This window comes from Rhincodon typus, chromosome 1 (genome assembly GCF_021869965.1).
Source record: "Rhincodon typus isolate 14 chromosome 1, sRhiTyp1.1, whole genome shotgun sequence".
NCBI lineage: Eukaryota > Metazoa > Chordata > Chondrichthyes > Orectolobiformes > Rhincodontidae > Rhincodon > Rhincodon typus.
Genome location: NC_063332.1, coordinates 128,778,550 through 128,793,232, shown reverse-complemented (window position 1 = coordinate 128,793,232; position 14,683 = coordinate 128,778,550). Strand labels below are relative to the sequence as shown.

At 41.5% G+C, this 14,683-nt stretch overlaps 1 protein-coding gene across 1 annotated transcript in view; it reads right to left on the bottom strand.

Moving 5' to 3' along the window:
- Positions 1-14,683, bottom strand: part of LOC109921284 — a 46,905-nt gene that overhangs the window by 27,169 nt on the left and 5,053 nt on the right. The window contains exon 2 of the mRNA XM_048601457.1: positions 4,319-4,741. Within this exon, the coding sequence (XP_048457414.1) occupies positions 4,319-4,741 (423 nt within the window). The remainder of the gene's footprint in view (positions 1-4,318; positions 4,742-14,683) is intronic.

The following is a 14,683-nucleotide window of genomic DNA, read 5'->3' as shown; positions in this document are numbered from 1 at the left end:
GTGTTAGGGGTGGGTGTTGGTGTGTGGGGGTGGAGGTTGGTGTTTGGGGCTGGGGGTCAGTATGTGGGGGTGGGGGTGAGTGTGTGGATGTGGGGGTCAGTGTGTAGGGTGAATATGTCGGGGTGGGGTGAGTGTGTGGGGTTTGAGTATGTGGGGCTGGGGGTCAGTGTTGGGGGTAGTGAGGTGGGTGTCAGGGTTTCTTTATGGGGGAGGTGAATATTAAGAGATCAGTTAAATAAATACCCATCAGTTAGAGCAGGTTTTTAACCCTTTAACCATTCTTTGCTTGAATGAGTTTGAACCCTCCAAATTCTCCAATTTGAAATTGAAGTTGAGGACTTGTCCAGATGCGGTGTATTTACTGTAAGGAATCTGGGCAATTCTGGCAGAATGCAATGAGTCAGGAATTCTGCATGGCCCAACATGTAGCTCGAAAATCTACACTACTGAGAAAATGGCCTGGGCATCAGAATGTCAGGGCCAACCTGCTTCTGATATTGACTGAGGTGAATATTGGCCAAAACACCATGGGAATCTCCCCTGCTCTTCTTCAAAGTAACACATTGAATCTCTTACATCCACCTTATCGACTCTCAGTTTAAGTTCTATACAAGACAGCGCCTCCAACAGTGCAGCAACTCCAACAGTGTAGTGCTCCCTCAATTTCGATTTCTCTGCTTACACCCTGGAGTGAGACTTGAAGCTGAATTCTTCTAACTCAGAGTACTACCAACTGAGCTGCCACACTCAACCTAGCATTGAGCTTATTCTTACATCTTTTGACTGGGAGATTGTTGACACCTGTAGAAGGTGAAAGGTTAACTTTGAAATGAAACCAAAGCATAAACCAGTTCCGTCATTGCTGGTATTCTCAGAAACCAAAACTGAGTTTAATATAGACACTGGCTGGTTGAAAATGAATGTAACATGTGTTTTCTTCCTAAATTGAATTCTTGATTTTTTTTTGATGATGTTGTCCCCCTTAAAGTTAAATTTGGTAATATATTATTTTCCTGAGGTAGTAAATTGTCAGTCCCACAAGGTCTCATCCCCAATCCCTCCCCAAGAATATTTCAAATTGTGAACATGTTTGGGATTGTTGGAGTGCTACAGCTCTTGAGGCACCCGCTGCACAAATGTGGTGAAGTGTTCATTTATGAAAATCTAACTGGCCACTTCAATTACAGGAAAGCTTAAAGAAAACATAGCGGCAACTCAAAACCCTTCCGGGAGGGGGGCACTTCGCTGCCAGATTCTGGCTGCAAAAGTCAGTGTGTTGCTGACACTCCTTCCTTTGCACTGCACTCAAGGAAACCATTAAATATACAAATGCTGGCTTCTGTTTTTTTTGGTGCCAATCCTGTTTGTAGGTTTTTCTGGTGGCTCTGCCTCTGAATGTGACTGCAGCAACTGCAGATTAAATCATGCCAGCGCTTCTGCTCTGCTGTGTGTCTCAGGCCCTCACCTACCTGCAAAGATATCCTCTGACAGCTCCTGAATTAAAATGGGAACAAACAGGAGCACAATGCCAAGGGGGGTGTAAGTCGCCCCTTTTCTGAGCCTGTGCCTTCCCTGAGTTTTTCTTTTGCATACAGCAGGTTGAAATGAGGCATTTGGCACTGGTATCAGATGAATCTCAGCAACACTGACACACCCATACATCTGCTGATACTGTCCGTCTGCTCAACTGTTGCTGTGAAGTAGGGAATGATGGCAAGCAGTTGTAGAATTATATGTCACTAAGAATCAGTGCCTCTGAGTAATGGAGAATACTGGAGACAATGACACACCAAATCCCTGAATGAATAGCCCGGATTTTGAGATAGCCATAGTTGCATACAACTATCTAAGAATACCTGAGAATATAACTGATGAAAACTGATTTATTCCAATTAGTTTGTAGAATTAGTCAATTAGATTTTTGTGTTGTGTTTTTAAAAGGATGTGAGCTGTATGTGGTACTGAGTAACTATACTGCCATTCCACCTGGGTATAAATCCAGCCCAGACCGATGAAAATTCCTCTGTGTTGGTAAGCAATATGATGTGGAAATGACATTGAGTTAGTTGTTAGAAAAGTTCAGAATAGCTTGTCTTTACACTGTAAGAAAGTTCCAGAATTTGGGCCTATCTAGATCAGCCATTGATATTTTTAAAGAAGAATTTCAAAATGTATATTCCCATTTATCCAAGGAGTTGTATCTTCAATAACATACTGACTAAATGCAGTTCTTGGTCTCCTGATTATTCAGAAATGAGCCTCCTAAATGTACAACTGCTTTGAAGACACAAAATTGTTTGATTAGAGAGAGAAAAATGTAGCTTGAAAACTGGTGAGAATAAAAAGCTGCATTTGGCAAAGTGCGGGGATTGTTAGTTCAAAGCTTTCTTAATACATAAGGATCTGGGACAGATTGGCCACTGAAGACCAGGTGTCACCTTATCAAGAGCTTGTTATATATTTCACTCTCAATCCCTTTGAGAATGTTCCATAATGGGTTGTTTTCTTCTGACTGCACTAAATAATTGCGAATTGTATAATATTTAACGAGTATTATATATTCTATGAATGGATATAAACAACAGCATCCTCAGAGATTTGAAAAAAAATCTTAACAACAGTTCCTATTACAATGAGTTCAGTCTTTCAACTGTTATTTAGAATTATATAGTCCTCATTTCAACCCTTCACAGGCTACAAAAAAAGGAATGTGCTGCAGTTTCTACGGAGACTTACCCATTTGATCCTCATTTGCATGCAACGTGCCTTTTTAACAGAGGCATAGAAACAAAGGAATTAGGAAACACAGGAGCAGGGGAAGACCATTCAAACCACTGAGCCTGCCATTCTAGATTATAGCTGTTCACCCATCTCAATGCCTTTCTCCTGTACTATCCTCATACTTGCTAATCAGCAAATATTCATTAGGCAAAACAGGGCCACTCTGAAATTCAGGAATTGAAATCTGTTGTTGTCTTCCCAACATAACTAGGAACAGCTTTGTTGGCATCCTGTGCCAGCCTCAATAAAAGCAATTGGCATGAAGTAGCTGGCACAGAACAGGGGCCTAAAAAAAACATGAGCAATTGATTTTGTTTTTTAAATTTGTTTGGTCAGATGGGACAGTAGTGCTATTCTGACCACCACAAGTGAAGCCTAAAGCCCTTCCCAGTCTCTAACTGAATATTGCCTGGAAAACATCAAAAAAGAACGATTACCATAGATTCCTGGCCCAATTCTTTTGTTTGTTCATTCACTGCGCTGACGCCATTGGTGCTAGGCTGAGGAGGAAATGGCCCTATCATATTTAAATTCAACTTAGAAGTTGATGAACCTGCAGCCCACACTGTTGGCCCATCTCTTGCTGTTGCCTTTGAGTTAAAATTAAGTTTATTTACGTGTGATTATAGGGACATTGCAACTAGAAAGGAAAAGATATTACAGTCAACATGAGTATAACATTTCAAAATTCATTTTCAAAAAAGGTCGTTCAAACAAACAGGTAATCCAAACCAAGAGGATCTGTTCGTTCATTCTAATGGATCTCCCATGACTTTGCTTGCAGCAGGAGCATGTGGAAGGAGAGATGGAAGTAGGGTGCTGCTTTACCCACTCTACCCAGGCATTCAAAATTTTCAGCTTTCCAGCATCTGTAGTATACAGCTTCATAAATCATGAGGGGCATGGATAGTGCAAACAGCCAAAGTCTTTTTGCCATGGTAGAGGAGTCCAAAACTAGAGGGCATACATTTAAGGCGAGAGGGGAAAGATTTAGAAGTGACCTGAGGGGTAATTTTTCACACAGGTGCATATATGGAAGGAGCTGCCAGAGGAAGTGGTAGAGGTGGGTTCAATTGCAACATTTAAAAGGCATTTGGACAGGTGCATGGATAGGAAAGGTTTAAAGGGATATGGGCCAAACGGAGGTTCCTACTATCTCTGAGGCAAATGGGACTAGTTCAGTTTGGGATTCCTGGTCAGTATGGATGAGTTAGAGTGAAGGGCTGTGAGACTCTATGACTCTATGACACTGGGGGATATTTTTAACCAAACGTTCGGGATTGAGAAGTGACTGGGACAGCATGGTTGCCTGTCTGCGCACGCTGCCCAGGTTTACTTTGCATTGACTTCACTGGGAAGTAAAATCAATGATCCCTCAAAACCAAACTGAGAACATGCTTCTTCAAGAATAATAACATTTTCTCCTTTATAGACCAACTTTTCTTTTTGCCTGTTTGCTGTTTCTTCATTTAAATATAACATTATTTCGCATTACGTTTGGTTAAGCAAATCAATAAAACAAAACGTTATTGCTTACATTGTTTTTTCTCATGAGTATGATTTATCAGGAAGGCTATCACTAAACCAACCAAAGCAAGACCCAGAATTGGAAGCACAATCATCAGAATTACTTTGTTGTTCTCCGTGGGTGTCTTTGAAATATTTTTAGTCACTGGTGGGGAGATCGACGCAGATGTAGAAATCTGTAGGTGTTCATTGGTTGTCTTCGTGCTTGCAGCGTTTCCTTTGTGGAAAGCTTCCAGGAATCTTGTTGTGGATGTATTTTGTGGAATTGTTGATGACACTTGATTATTCACTTGTAATGTGAGGCAGTTGTTAGTACAGAGATCATGATGAGTGATTGCTGTTGATAATGGAACAAATCTGTTTTTCTCTGTTTGAGCTGACTGGGTTGCATGAATCACTGATGTGGCTGTTTCATTTTTTTGTGATGAATAACCTGTTGAAATGAATCGGAGAAATAAAAAATGATTTTGTTTGTATTATATATGAACCTAGAGCAAGTCTTAACTCTTCTAGAGAATGTATGACTTGCTTCACAATTCTACTTTAATTTTCCCTATTCTAAAGTACTGAGGTAGGGGTGGGGCAGGGGACTGTAAGGCAGAACTGTCACATTGGATAAGTCTAATGGCGCACATTCCTTCCATTCCACGCATAATACTCTTAACCCTGTGAGTTTTGATGGGGTTAGTGAAAGGCAAAACAGATGGACACAAAGCCTTCCTCCGTTTCACCCAAAATATCAATGTTTCTTTGTTCTGGATTCTGTTCTGTTAAAGAATTATAAAACAAAATCTGGTAGCACTGGAGGAGTGCGGTAAAGATTCACTAGTTTGCACCGAGGATGGTGAGTTTGTCATATGAGAAGAGAGTGGTTTAACTAGGCCTATATTCACCAGAGTTGAGGAGAATAACAGGGGGTCTGATTGAAACATATAACCTTTTAACAGATAGATGCAGGGAGAATGTTTTCCCTGGCTTTGGAGTCTAGGAGTAGGGGACACAGTCTTCGGATACAGAGTAGGCCAGTTGGTTCTGAAATGAGGAAACATTTTCATTCTCTGTGGAATTCACTAACACACAAGACAATGGAGGCTGGGTCACTGAATCTATGCAAACAGGAGATTGATAAATTTTTAGATTTTAAAGACATGAAAATAGGAATATGGCATTAAGATAAAGGATCAGCCGTGATCATCTTGAATGGTGGAGCAGGTTGAAGGGTTTAGTGGACTATTCCTAGTTTGCACGTTTCCATTTGACTTAGCACACTGGATCTAGCTCCTTATAAGAGCTATCCAATTAGTCCTACTCTTCTATTCTTATCCATTTTTCTTCTTCAAATACTTATCCAATTCTCTTTTGAAAGTCAATTTTGATTCAGTTTCCATCATATTTTCAGGCAGTGATGCTAGATCATAAAATTTTCTGGATAGAAGGGATCTCCTCATCTCCCACTCAATCATTTTAACAATTAACTTGAATCTATGTCCTCTGGTCAGATACCAGCCACCAATAGAATCACTTTCCCCCAATGTATGCTATTTAAATCCCACTTAATTTTCAATAATCCGCATTAACTTTCTCTGCTCTCAGAACAACACCAATTTCTCCACATAACTGATCATTTCTGGCATCATTCTTTCGGCTTCTGTCGAAGTATAACACATTCTTTGTTCAGATGTAACAAATTATTTTTGACCACATTCATAAAATATGAGTGAAATATAGCCGTCTCCCTCCAGAGGAGTAACTATTAACAATTGACAGACTTTGAACAGATCCAGCAACTCAAGACTGGGCAACCATGAGGTGCTGTGGACCATCAACAGCAGCAGAATTGTACTCCAGTATGATTTGCAATCATATGGCCTGGCATATTCCCCACTCAACCATTACTATCAAGCCAGGGGATCAACCCTGATTCAATGGACAGTGCAGGAGGGCATGTGAGGAGCAGCACCAGGCATACCTGGAAATGCGGTGTCAACCAGGTGAAGCCATCAAACGGGACACTTGCATGCCAAACAGCACAAGCAGCAAGGGATAGACAGAGCTAAGCGATCCCTCAACCAACGGATCAGATCTAAGCTCTGCAGTCATAGAGTATACAGCATGGAAACAGACCATTTGGTCCACCTCATCCATGATGACCAGATATCATAAATAAATCTAGTCCCATTTGCCAGCATTTTGCGCATATCTCTCTAAGCCCTTCCTATTCATTTACTCATCCAGATGCCTTTGAAATGTTGTAATCGTACCACCCTCCATCACTTCCTCTGACAGCTCGTTCTATATACGCACCACCCTCCGCATGAAAAAGTTGCCCTATAAGTCCCTTTTAAATCTTTCCCCTCTCATGTTAAACCTATGGCCCCTAGTTTTGGACTCCCCCATCCCAGTGAAAAGACCTTTTCTATTTACTCTGTCCATGCTCCTCATGATTTTATAAACCTCTATAAGGTCACCCCCTCAGCCTCCAATGCTCCAGGGAAAATAGTCCCAGTCTATTCATCCTCTTCCTATAGCTCAAACCCACCAACCCTGGCAATATTATTGTAGATTTTTTTTTAACCCTTTCAAGTTACACAACATTCTTCCTGTAGCAGGGAGACAGGAATTGAATGCAGTATTCCAATAATGGCCTTACCAACGTCCTGTACAGCCACAACATGACCTCCCAACTCCTACACTCAATACACTGGCCAATTAAGGCAAGTATAGCAAACACCTTCTTCCTGCCACATCCAGTCGTGAATGGTGGTGGACAATTAAACAACTCACTGGAGGAGGAGGAGGCTCCACAAATATCCTCATCCTCAATACAGCCCAGCACATCAGTGAAAAAGACAGGGCTGAAGCTTTTGCAGAAATCTTCAGCCAGGGGTACTGAGTGGATGATCCATCTCGGCCTCCTCCAGTGATCCCCAGCATTACAGATACCAGTCTTCAGCCAATTCGATTCACTCCACGTGATCTCAAGAAACAGTTGGAGACACCGGATACTGCAAAGGCTACGGGCCCTGACAACATTCCGGCAATAGTACTGAAAACTTGTGCTCCAGAACTTGCTGCCCCTAGCCAAGTTATTTCAGTGCAGTTACAACACTGGTATCTATCAGACAATGTAGAAAACTGCCCGGATATGTCCTGTACATAAAAAGCAGGACAAATCTAACCTGGCTAATTATCGCCCCATCAGTCTACTCTGGATCATGAACAAAGTGATGGAAGGTGTCATCAACAGTGCTATCAAGCAGCACCTGCTCAGAAATAACCTGCTCAGCGACACCCAGTTTGGGTTCCGCCAGGGCCACTCAGCTCCTGATCTCATTCCAGCCTTGGTTCAAACATGGACAAAAGAGCTGAATTACAGAGGTGAGGTGAGAGTGACAGTGACAATCCTTGACACCAACACTGTATTCGACCAAGTGTGGCATCAAGTAGTCCAAGCAAAACTGGAATCAATGGGTATCAGGGGGCAAACTCTCCGGTGGTTGGAGTCATACCTGACACATAGGAAGATGGTTGTACTTGTTGGATATCAATCATCTCAGCTCCAGGACATCTCTGCAGGAGTTCCTCAGGATAGTGTCCTAGGCCCAATCATCTTCAGCTGCTTCACCTTCCATCCATCATAAAGTCGGAAGTGAGGATGTTTACTGATGATTGCACAATGTTCAGCACCATCCACCATTCCTCCGGTACTGAAGCAGTCAATATTCAAATGCAACAAGATCTGGACAAACCAGGCTTGGGCTGACAAGTGGCAAGTAACATTTGCACAACACAAATGCCAGGCAATGACCATCACCAATAAGAGACAATCTAATCGCTGTTCCTTGATATTCAATGGTGTTACTATAACTGAATGACGCACTATCAACATCCTGGGGGTTACCATTGACCAGAAACTTGTCACATAAACGCAGTGGCTACAAGAGCAGGCCAGAAACTAGGAACGCAGCAAATAACTCACCTCCTGACTCCACAAAGCCTGTCCACCATCTACAAGGCACAAGTAAGGAGTGTGATGGAATACTCCCCACTTTCTTGGATGGGTGCAGCTCCAACAATGCTCAAGAAGCTTGACACCATCCAGGACAAAGCAGCCTGCTTGTTTGGCATCTCATCCTCAAGCATCCACTCCCTCCACCACCAGCGCTCAGTAGCAGCAGTGATTACTATCTACGAGATGCACTGCAGAAATTCACCAAAGATCTTCAGACATCTTCTAAACCCACGACCACTTCCATCTAGAAGGACAAGGGCAGCAGATACATGGGAACACCACCACCTTCACGTTCCCCTCCATGACACTCACCATCCTGACTGGGAAATATATTGCCATTCCTTCACTGTCACTGGGTCAAAATCCTGGAATTCCCTCTCTAAGGGCATTGTGGGTCTACTCACAATAGTTCAAGAAGGCAACTCACCACCGCCTTCTCAAGGGCAACTAGGGACATGCAATAACAAGCTGTCAAGCCAGCGATATCCATCTCCCGCAAGTGAATAAAAAAAATTTCCGTTCACCCCTCTCCAAATCACTTCAGTCAACTTTGGCACAATGCGGGGTTGCATTGGAAAGAATGTTTGTTCCAATACCACAGGCTGCATGTGTAACAATATTAGTTTGCAGGTGTACAGGAACTGGTTGTGACAGTCTGCTCAGCCACCCACATCTGAATGGTAAAGTTACTTCAATTACAATGAACTAAATTAAGATTGTTTCAAAAGTTGTTTGTTTGTCTTTGATAGTGAAGTTCTGACATTAGCAATACTGCTCTCTTTCAGAGATCACAATGAGATTGCAAGGAGAACATCTCTGTGCAAAAATGTAAATGCATTCTAGTGGTAATTTTCAGGTGATAGAGATTACCACAAGGGGAAAGTAGAGAAGGTATCTGCCATTCTCAGTGATGAATCAACTAGATTATTTAAATAAGCTGCTGGTGTATTCAGATTTTTAACTGAAAATAGTAAATCTACATCACTCCAGAACAGTTTAGTTATAATTACAAGTGCGTACTCCCTTGTTCTATCGTTTCCCCAACCAGGAAAAGTAGTTTATCTCTGCCCAGTCTATCAAATTATACCCCCATTAAATCCATCATTCTCAAAGAAACACAACTCTTATCTATGCAAAGATAGTAGGAACTGCCGATGCTGGAGAATCTGAGATAACAAGGTGTAGAGCTGGATGAACACAGCAGGCCAAGCAGCTGAAGAAGGGTCCAGACCCGAAATGTCAGCTTTCCTGCTCCTCTGATGCTGCTTGGCCTGCTGTGTTCATCCAGCTCCACACCTTGTAATCTCTTATCTATGCAATCTGTCCTCATCATTTAACTGTTAGTCCCAGTTTCATTGTGTTGAGTCTGTGCTTTACACTTTTCAAGACCAATATAACTCTTTGAGGTCTGATGCCCAGGATTAAGGCTCAGTAACAAATATTGAATACTGATGGTTTTGTTAAGATTTTTCTATCACTTTTTAATCACATATTTTCAAGAGGGTGTCCTAATTCACCTGATGGGTCAGTGGGTAAATTATCTCCACAATGCAGTTCTAAGCCATAGAGATCAAAAAGCACACAGTTTCCTATGTGGTAAGTTTTAGATGGTGCTGAGGTAAATTTGTTTAGGCAGGACAGCAATGGGCAGGGAGAGAGTGGGAGTACACGAAGTGGACAGTTCAGTGGTGTCAGCCCTTATGTTTGGAAAGGGAAAAAAAAGCAGCCTTATTTCCCATGTCAGGTTGCTATCTTTAGCTTGTTGCTGGAGAGGATGTGTTTGAATATTTGCAAGTGGATGGCACATAAGAACAGTCTGGGCAGACTCACATGGTATCACACAAAATGAGCAATAGTGAACTGAAAGAATGACTTACTTCAGTGGGCTGGAGAGTGAATTGGATTGGTAATTCACTACCATCTACAGTATTATCAAAACATTAGTTTTAAAAATTCAACAGAAACCACTCAAGAAAGAAAACAGGAACACAAAATCTCACTTTCTGAGTCAACATTTCCCCTTTCTCAGTTAGACCTCAAATTAGAATTTAGCACAGCTAACGGATTCACTTCACTCATGATGATCAATTTAAATCTTTCCATTTATCAAACCACCTCTTCCCACATTTAAACAATGGAGAAGTTTCTTCGGATGCCCAACAAATGGATAAATTATCGGATAGAGTCCAATCCAATAAACTTTTCTTTCTCCACTGAAGATTCTTTTGGATCTCTCTAAAATTAGGCTAAAGTGACACTTCTCTAATTCAAAATGTAACATTAGTTCTGGTGAGCCAGTAGAATTCATTTTAAGCTCTATGTTATTCTCTAAGAACATACGAAATAGGAGCAGGGGTAGACCATCTGGCTCCTCAAGTCTGTTCCACCATTCAGTAAGATCATGGCTGATATTTTCATGGACTCAGTTCCACTTACCCGTCCGATCACCGTAACCCTTAATTCCTTTACTGTTCAGAAATCTACCTATCTTTGCCTTAAAAACATTCAACAAGGTGGCCTCAACTGCTTCACTGGGCAGGGAATTCCACAGATTCACAACACTTTAGGTGAAGAAGTTCCTCCGCAACTCAGTGCTAAACCTGCTCCTCTTTATTTTGAGGCTATACCCCCTAGATCTAGTTTCACCTGCCAGTGGAAACAACCTTCTTGTTTCTATCCTATTATTCCCTTCATAATTTTATATGTCTCTATAAGATCCCCCCTCATTCTTCTAAGTCCCAGAACTATCTAGAACAACCTATTTGATGAAGGTTTACAGCAGAAACGCCTCTACATTATGCTGACTCACTGCTTCAAACACAGTGCACTGGGTGTGGAGCCTTGGGCATCAAAGTTAAGTTCTGCCCTCACACAAGCAGCACACATCCAGGAGAGATCACTGCATAATTACCCAAGAATAGTTGAGAATGGATAGCCAGCTTTGTGGCTGATAAAGCAACCCTGCTTAAGAACCAGAATGATGTCTTCTAGCAGGTAAAGCAGGTATAGGAATACTTAGCTTACTCCCCCTTCTTTTAAGAACATAGAACATAGAACATAGAACAGTACAGCACAGTACAAGCCCTTTGGCCCCACGATGTTGTGCCGACCTATTATCCTACTCTAAGATCAAACTACTCTGCATACACTACATTTTACTATCATTATTTTACCTGGAAAACACTCAGTGAGATGTAATGATCACATCACTGCCTGAATTAAGATTAAGGGCCAATGTGGAATCTCCCTCAATGTTTGGGTCAGTAAATCTAAGGTTTGCCAATCTTTTGGGATTGTCTTGGGTCTCTGGGAATTAAAGATGAATTGCTCGGTTACCGTTGCCAGCAACTGGGGAGAAAAACAAGTTGTTAAGAAAAAGGTGTTTTGTTTATTATTTTCTTTGAAATCTTTCATTGTGTAGTTATAAAAACCTTGGAGATGGGAAAAAAGGTTATTAACTGGGTGGAGTGTTGGAAGCGATGGCCATGTGATGAATCCTCTGGGAATGCACTCAACTGGATTTGGCGACCTCCGTGAAATAGCAAGAGTGCAAACAACACATTTGTAATTGAAGATGCCTTTTCGAAATGTTGCCCTTACTACTGCTGCCAGACAGGGTCCCCCAGAAAATTTTTACTTGTAAAATATTACATTCCTATCAATTTTACAACATTCTTCTGTAGAATTGTTGATTTTAATTTGAATAAACTACTGGAAAAATTATATTGTTTCATTTGTATTCAAGGGACCACCACTTCCCTAAAAACTTCCTCAATAAACACTTTCCAGTCCTTATTCAGAGAAACGTTGCCCTTTTAACCTGTTGTTCAAGCAATATTCTTGCTTTGCAGAGGCATAAATATGCTCCCCTCCTTCGCCCAGCAAGTTCTGAGAGACAATGTCTTGGAGATCAGTGGTTCTCAAACAGGGACTCAGGGACAGTTTACAGTGTGTATGCAGAAAAGTGAGGATATGTGTGCTAGGAGATGGGAGCAGAATGCCATCACTAGATATAGCTCAATGGGCTAGCTGTCTCACCTGCGAGAGGAATGTACACAAAGGGACACTGAGAGCAGTCTAATGTAAAAGTGAGATTTCCTAACAGCGTTATTAAAAAACACTTCACATACAAAGTATAGCATCCAGTTCTGGGCACCACACCTTAAAGAATGATGTTGAAGGCATTAGAGAGAATACAGAAAAGATTCACAAGAATGGTAGAAGGGATAAAGAGTTTCAATTACATCAATAGATTGTAAAAGTTTTCCTTGGAGATAAGAAGGTTGTGAGGAGATTTGATGAACATTCACAAAATCATAAGTGATCTGGACAGAGAGAAACTGTTCCTATTGTGGCATGGCACAGTGGCACAGTGGTTAGTACTGCTACCTTACAGCATCAGGGACCTGGGTTTGATTCCAGCCTTGGGCGACGGCCTGTGTGGAGTTTGCATGTTCTCCTCATGTCTGAATGGGTTTCCTTCGGTGCTCTGGATTCTTCACCCAGTCCAAAGATGTGCAGATTTGGTGGATTGGCCATGGAAGATGTAGGGTCACAGGGATAGGGTCTAGGTGGGATGCTCTTCAGAGGGCTGGTGTGGACTCAGTGGGCTGAATGACCTGTTTCCACAATGTAGGGATTCTATGGCTGTTGGAGGTTATGGATTTGAAGTAATTGGCAGAGAAGCAATAGGGAAATGAGGGAAAACATTTTCACACAGCAAGTGATTAAAATGTGGAATATACTGCCTAAGAATGTGATGGAGGCTAGTTCCACAGAGGGTCTGACAACTTTTAAGCTGTAAAGCAGAACATCTGCTGGTATGGAACTTTTTTTCTGAACCGTCATGTGCCTCTGGCCCTTGGTCTCCCTTTTCATTGGTAATAAAAGCTCAAGTCAACAATAAGCAATTTATCACCAAGTAGCTTGTTGAGACATTTAGCTTAAGTGTTACAATTTCTTGTAAAGGATGTCTTTAGCTCACAGTTCCAAATGATTTTTTGACCTTTCTTAATAAAAGATCAGACCTTCACAGCACTGAAACAGTAAAACCCATTTACACTTATTTTAAAATCCAAGTTCCCAAATAAAATAATAATAATATGTTGTAAACCTTCATCACACCAGACATATCCAGCACATGAACAGCTTTAACAGCTAATTTTGAGCAGCAGCAGCAGGCAAATAAAAGTGAAGCAATTTATAGAAACCTTTGTCAGGTAATTCTCCTCAAGGAATTCAACATTTTCACACATTTCCCAATTCAGATTCATCTAGAAGAACAAAGGAAAGCAGGGCTTAGACAGGCAGCAATTCTAGCTGAATACAAAGACACATAATCTCAGGTAATCTGGAATCTGGAATCTGAAGCTGTCACAGACCACAGAGGGATAAAGACAAGGCAAATATCTCTGAGACAAGCTAGAGAGAAAATAGAAGCCAGGCAGAGAAAACAGAACTATCTCCAGCCATTAACAGGTGAGATTGGGACGGGAGAAAGGTGGAAAACTGCCTGAAGTACTTCCACTTTAGGAAACCCAGGAAAATTGTTGCTTTCAGTGTTGTCTGGACACTCTAGCTGAAAAACCAGTGAGTGCAGCATTAATAATAGTCAGTGTCTGTCCAGTATGACTATGGACCTGGCTACATATCAGGAATTTGGTTTCAAAAGAATGTTATCCGCTGACTATTTTAATCAGCCGGGGATCAAAATGTACCCTTCAATCAGAAAAGACAGCCCAGGGAAGCTGAGAAAAGGTGAGCAGCAAGTGACAAGAAAGCTGGGAAACAAGATAATTTCAGAACTGTACAGGGGACAGTAAAACTCTTGAAGGTTAGAGTGACTCAAGAATGGTCTCAGGAATTAAATCATCAGGACATGGCAAGGAGGCCAAGAACAGAGGGAGATTTGGATGCCCAATGAGGGATAGTACTTCCATAAATTTCAGGGCAGCCTAGGATAGGTCACTGAATTTAAACAGGGCTGAAGTCCATCTAGACTTGAGAATCTAGACGTCTAGAAAGGGTTCGAATAGATCCCAAAGAAGCTAAACAGGCTCAAAGAAATTTACATCTCTGGTTTACTTTACATTTTCATGATAAGTTCACATATTGGGAGGTAAAATAATGCATGTGGACCATTCAGCTTGGAAAGGCAAAGGAAAAGACTCAGGAATGTGCAGATTGAGCTGAGCAACAAAGTCGAGAGAGAAAAATAAATGTGAATTGACAACACCCAGAAGCTGGATACCTTTCTCTCCCAATCTCTCTCACATTTAAAGTTAGTGCCCAACAAAAAACAAAACATTTGCCAAATAAGAAGGGTCTCGACCCAAAATGTCAGCTTTCCTGCTCCTCTGATGC